This window comes from Sardina pilchardus, chromosome 13 (assembly GCF_963854185.1).
Source record: "Sardina pilchardus chromosome 13, fSarPil1.1, whole genome shotgun sequence".
NCBI lineage: Eukaryota > Metazoa > Chordata > Actinopteri > Clupeiformes > Clupeidae > Sardina > Sardina pilchardus.
The window spans coordinates 9834192-9840696 of NC_085006.1; the positions used below are offsets into that span (position 1 = coordinate 9834192).

A 6505-nucleotide genomic window follows, 5' to 3' on the forward strand; every position below is an offset into this window, starting at 1 on the left:
TTTCGTTATAAGAAATATATAAGTAATAGTTAGTCTTCTTCCGTATTGAACAGATAGCCTACGGGACGCTCTTTGTTCTGTATTTTAAGGAACTACTCAATGCACACACACTACAATGAAAAACACACAAAGAAATCACTAAACATATAGCCTACAACCTAATGACACTTTAATGCAGCGTTTCTCAAACTATGGGCCGCGAAACGTGGAGACTGCTGCTGGTCCGCGAGACATGGAGTGAAATTAGGTCCGGTGATCTGATAATTCGCTGCGCAATTGACCAAGCAACCGCGGACCGACAGAAAAAGAAAGCAAACGTTGCTGCGGAAATGCTTGCTAATTTGATGTGTTTAAACATAGAGCCATACAATTAGGTGTGTCTGTTATTATGATAATTTTCGAGCATAACTGCTTGTCCATAGCTCAGTGACAGGTGTTAATAGCCTTGCCATAAGCACTGCTGCAGGTGCTTCTTTTATTATGCGGTTAGAGCATAAGCGCTTACTCATATAGACTATAACTCAGGGACAGGTGCAAAACCACCAACTGGGATGGATCGAAGGGCAAGCAAGCACTGCCACACAACGTGAAGGCCTTTGTGTTGTCAACACTAAACAGAAAGTTTCCTACGATGGGGAGAAGTGGCCGCAAGGACTGCATCGATAAGATCAACGAATACAGTAATGTTTTACAACCCAGCTGGTATCCGCTGTTCATTCCGACATATCCCCACTCGGCGGTAGGCCTAGGCCTATTTAACTTTTTTTTTTCAAACAACGTGCCATTCCGACATGAGGTCATTAATAGGCTATTAATGTCATAACTATTAGGCTATCATTAGGCTTACTATGCATGGCTGTAGGCAGCTATGATGAGGCCACTGAGATCTGGACCTCATCGGTTTTGTGAAAGCCGATTGGAAATACATAAGTTTAGAGCCAACGTTTCAACTATGTTTGCCATGGTAGACAAAAACACTCAAATAAAACAATAGCCTAAAAAATAACTGCATGCGTAATGGACACGGCTCTATATCCTAAATAATTTTCGAGGTTCGCCATTTGGTAATATGACCTATCCTTACTGACAATAATTTAGATTGAGCACAACTAAAGTTGCGCGAAGGCAAAATACAGTCCTAAAAGCCTATTCTATATAGCCTGGCCAATATTGTAGATGTGCAAAAGCAGCATTTGCGTGCGTGCTTGCCGGTGAGGTGTAGCCTACAAAAATGAGCATACCATCTGATTATTAAAGTATGGCTATAGGATATAGGCTAGAGAAGAGTTGGTTTAAAATTCAAGTGTAGTAAAAAAGTTTGTGCACATCCCCGGTCAAGGTGCAGAACAAGAGTAGGCTAAATCATAAAAAAATGGAAAAAGGTTCGCACACTTGAAATCCTTCTTTTTTTATTTGATTTTATTTTCGTGTGGTCTTCTTCAGATTAAAATTCAATTACGTGCGCTATTTAACCCCTCGAGACCGACTGCAGTCTGCTGACACAGCCAGACGACTCTCCCAACCCATTCAATCGTTTTGGCCGATATAACCCATTCATTCGTTTTGTGCGTATATAGATATGCATATACTGACGCCCAGGTAAATCCGCCATGATAATATCAACAGGCCATGGAACAATGTGCCAGGCTTTTTAAAGGGAATGAGAGTGTGAAATGTAATTGTTTTTTTACATGCTACGCCCAAAAGACACCCACGACTAATTAACTAAATTAAGACAACCCCTTTTGACTGTGCACCGAGCGCAATGTTTTTTCACGCTTTCATTATAGCCTTTTGCGCTCGGACCGCCCCCAAAGAAACTTGGGCGTTTGACTTGCGACAATGCACATTTGATCCTGAGAATAGAGCCCATTATGTTATGAAATTATCACATTATTTCATGATAATGATATTTTCATGTTTTAACATGAAAATGTTTTTTCAAGATATCATATTTTCACGCTTTTACAAGATATTTAGATATTACATGAAATTATCACGTTATTTTAAGATAACGAAACTAAACGAAACCAGGATAGCCCATGGCTGGCATAGGCTAAATTAGAATTAGGCTCATGTCATGAACTTGCACCCTGGCTGCTATTCCAGTACTGCTTGATGCTGGCTTTACCCAGTCTACCTTTATGGGCAAAAGACATCACCAACAGAACAGTCTTGAAGAGCATTTCACTGGTGTTATCAAGCAGGCCTTCCTTCATGGGTGTTTCACTGAACTAGGCCCATAACACCCTCAGAAGGCTCAAAAAAGGGGAAGCTCTACAGTCACCAAAATACCTGAAACGGCATATTATACCTTTAATAGATACACCTCTACATTTGATAGGTTTTACTTTTATCCTTGCCTTGCCTATTTCCTTGTCATTCAACTTGGCTAACAGCCAACGGATACATGGAGCCTTTCTTGTCAACGTCATGTCATCCATATGGACTTGTAGGCTGGAAAAATATACAACAATATATATATTCCTGCTTATATATATACGTGTTCTGTCTTTGCCCGGTGCGCTGATGAGATTGTTAAACTAGTTTGTTTATTGACCAATTAAACTAGTTTGTTTATCGACCATCTGACTCCATTATGGTATAAGCATTAGCTTCGCTGCCGATGACTATGAAATATCAGTGTACAATAAATACCGATTGGGGCTATTTTAATTCCAAAGGCCAAGGGAACTTTATCAGGATGCATAGTATCCTGGATCCATGAAATAGCTGGCCTTTAAATAAAAACATATAAAAAATCTTCCTGCTTCTATGGGAATTTAACATAGGGGTTAAATACTTATGCTCCCTGTATTTTAAGGAAGAACATTTATTTATTTATGATACATTCTTCATCCTCAAAGAAAATTGGTGTCCTTAAAAGTTGGATTTTTATTTTTACTCATTTTTTAAATGAAGAGTCATTGCATCAGAAAACCAGGTTCGACGAGTTGGGTGTGAGACCTTGTTGCAACAACCATAGAGAACAATGAAAGATGGATGAGGCTAACGAAGCACGCTCGTTTGAATTGGCTTTGGTAGAGCTAGTCTTGGGCTTTTCTTTGAAGGTTGAGCAGAAAGAAGCATTCAAGTCATTCGTTTTAAAGAAGGATGTATTTGCCGTTTTGACCGGCTACGATTGGTCACAAGTGCTGGTTTATTACGGGCAGAGTAGTTTGAAAGACACCGGTTCATCCCACCCACAGGCCTCAGCTCTGTGAATGGTCCGACTCCAGACTATACATTTCTGTATAGTTTGGCTTGCCAGGCTAATAGCTACCCTGATTATCCTGATAAAGATATGAACATAAGCTTCATATTTCCATAAAGCCTAGGTTCCCTAGTTTTACAGACCAAAAGGTGCACCAGGGGGTTATCTGAACCACTGAAAGCAGAATTTTCATCCCTCTAAATTTTGGTCATTTTTAAGAGGCATTATCTCACCTGCGCAGTGCCTTTGGTCAATGGTTTTACTGTTGCTGGTGTCAAGGACCGTTTGGCTCACAGCAGACCCGACATAAATGGGGAGACCACACCGTAGTGTTCAATGTATAAATGATATTTATTAACATAAGAAAAGTCAGTATATGATATTTAAGCAAAAGTGTAATGCGATATGTTGTCTAGGGGTAACAATAAATATAACTAAACAAAAGCTAAACGCAGCAAAGACGGACAGAGTTCCCCGCAAAGGGCTACGCAGTCGGAGAGGCTCTCTCCATGTTCTCCCCAACGGATCACGCCACCAAATGCGCCAAAGCAGAGAGCGGCAGCAAGCAGCAAGCAGAGAGAGACAGAGCGGACATGGAAACCCCGGCCTTATAGTCCAGCCCATTAAGTCCTAGGCGACACCCATGCACTCAGCACCCTGCAGGACATAGAAATAGGGAACACGTAGAATGAAGGGGCGGAGCCCCAGCAAGTGTCAGTCTCAACAGTCCTAAGACCCAGGGTCTTAACAGTGAGAGGAACATCTACTGATTCAAAAACAATCTAGTTGGGCCACAAATAATGTATGTCGTGCCAGGATGGTCTTTAGGGGATTTTGGACTATAATAAACCAAGTAATAACATCTGACTGCAGGGTACGTTATAGCTCTGTGTAAATTGTCCAGAATTGTCAAGGAAATGCTACAATTGATTGGAAATGTTGTCATGCTGTCATGTAATTGTTTATTGCAAACCATCACATCGTCCACAGATGACTTTCCACAACACGTTAATCCTATGCATAAAGCTTAACGTTTTGCAGAACTCTAATTTCATGCTCTAACAAACAAACATAGCACCTTTAAAGCAACACCTATTAGTTTCAATGCAACTCAAGCAGCATTTAGGACAATAACCAAAACTGTTCTTTGCCTTACCTTTACCTTTTCTGTTTTGCAGCTGCCCAACCAACCCTAAACCTAAACCTTGTTCTTGTTCTTGGGAGTCTCCTGGCAGTTGTTGCTATGGTATGTGGAATGCTGGTTTACAAGACTCAAAGGTTAAAGGTCAAATATGAGATACTGCCATCCTCTGAATGAAACAGTGGATTACTCCTGTTATCGATCCCTGTATTGCTTCATGTATCAGAGAAATCAAGTGACTGCTTTTCATATTGGACCATATTACTCGCGATTTTGTTTTTGAAATAGACCTCTGAAGTTCGCCTACAAAAAAGCCACCATCTTTGCCCAAATAAGGAGATCCGGTCTCTTTCTATGGGAAAATAACATGGGTATTTTGAATTTTCGCACCTGTTAAAGTCTCACGGGGACGAAGTAATTGAAAATGCAGACGTTTTGTGCTACAAAGTTTTGTCCTCTGCCTTCAAGTGGATACTGTGATCTTTGGTAGGGGAAGATGGCACACTTAGATCTTTGCTACCCCAGAGCTAATTTACAATGCAACTTGCCATAGGCAGTTCGCTTCAATTAACACCCGGAACTCCTTATATGGGCAAAGATGGCAGCTTTGGATCCTGTGCGTAGGCGAACTTCAGAGGTCTATTTGCTCAGGGAAATAAAGGGATGTGATACATTGAATGTACTTGGGTGGGATTAGGAGAGCACTAGTACTGTTTCTCTTAATCTGGGGTTATGCTATTATGGTGGTAGAGTCACTTTTTATGATGTGAGATCCATTAAATTACATTTTAGGTGGTTAGTCCTTCATCTCAGAATGATTCATTATACTGTATGGGGTTGCTCTGAAAAAAATATGTACTGTCATTTTCCTTCCTTGCTGAAATAAATAATGTATTAATTGATCTAACTTTTTTTGACTAAGAGTAATTCATGAAGCATTTTTAACCCTAAAAGTAGCACCTACCGTAATTTCCCGACTATTAGCCGTGGCTTATACATTGATCATTGATTTGCATTGATTTTGCAAAATGTCTTCATCTATGAGGTTAATACAGGGGGGCAGTTCATATGATGTTAATATGGTTTTGTTTCTTTTAACTTGCATAAAACACTGTCCTGTGGCTAATACAAAATGTGGCTTATATGCGGGAAATTACTGTAAGTCTAGGACAGCTTAAAAGAAGTCGAGAAGACTCCTAACTCACTAAGACCTATTCACAAACAATCCTAAACCGCTTTTAGTGGCTTTTCATGACTTGATGTTTTGAAAATAACATGTGGTTACAGGAGTGCTCAATTGTGAGGGAATAATTGTGCATGGTAAGGGATGCAATAACCACCAACAACCAAAACCATCATTGCATGCAAACTAAATGTAACGTGTCATTGTAGATCAAATTAAATTGTTTCTCCTCTTTGTGAATGTAAGTGTTTCATACAGATTCATTTAAAACATGTTGCATGATACTGCTTCAGTCTGTAGTGTATTTCATTATGCTACTATGCTATTTGCTTTGTCTTTCTCTTTATCAATTTAATGTAAATGATGTCTTTTTCCTTCCGTGCTGAAATAAATAATGTAATTTATCAGTTGTGGAAGTTATTTTTGGGAGTTCATATTGGGTTAATTTACTGGGTTAATCTAAAAATGCCCAGATCCGTTCATTGGGCGCCACGGATGTTTATCAAATGCGCATAGCTCACCCAACTCGTTCGTATGCAACGCTAAGGGCTGCCATTGACATCAGTGTAAATCCTTTGGCGTCGAATGTAGACGCAAGAAGGCAACGGAAACTTCTCGGATGTTCTGTGATTAGTTCGCCAACATCAGGCGAACATTTGGGCGTTAGTTTCCAGACTGGCTTAGCAGCGGGATTGAAATCACCGCGCAACACCCAGGCTAGGGTTAATCAGACATACTTCAACAAACACTTGGCCCTGACAATAATGATAATTAAAAAAATACTGTTTGATACTGACACTTTCTGCTTAGTAATTTTGAAAAATTACTCCTTAAATGATGACTGCTGGTGGAGAAATTGGCAGATTACAAATAAGACTGAACCATCAATACATTCAATGCTTCTGCTGTAAAAAAAAAATGTAATTTACAAAGCATTATTTGCAGTACTTGAACTGGTCACATTGTA

The 6505-nt window shown here is 39.8% G+C and overlaps 1 protein-coding gene across 3 annotated transcripts in view; it reads left to right on the plus strand.

The window, feature by feature from the left end:
- Positions 1-5914, plus strand: part of LOC134099652 (ZP domain-containing protein-like) — a 126109-nt gene extending 120195 nt beyond the window's left edge. For all 3 annotated transcript variants that reach the window (XM_062552600.1, XM_062552599.1, XM_062552601.1), the window contains one exon: positions 4393-5914. In XM_062552600.1, coding sequence (XP_062408584.1) covers positions 4393-4532 — 140 coding nt within the window. In that variant the 3' untranslated portion in view covers positions 4533-5914. The remainder of the gene's footprint in view (positions 1-4392) is intronic.
- Positions 5915-6505: the final 591 nt, after the last annotated feature.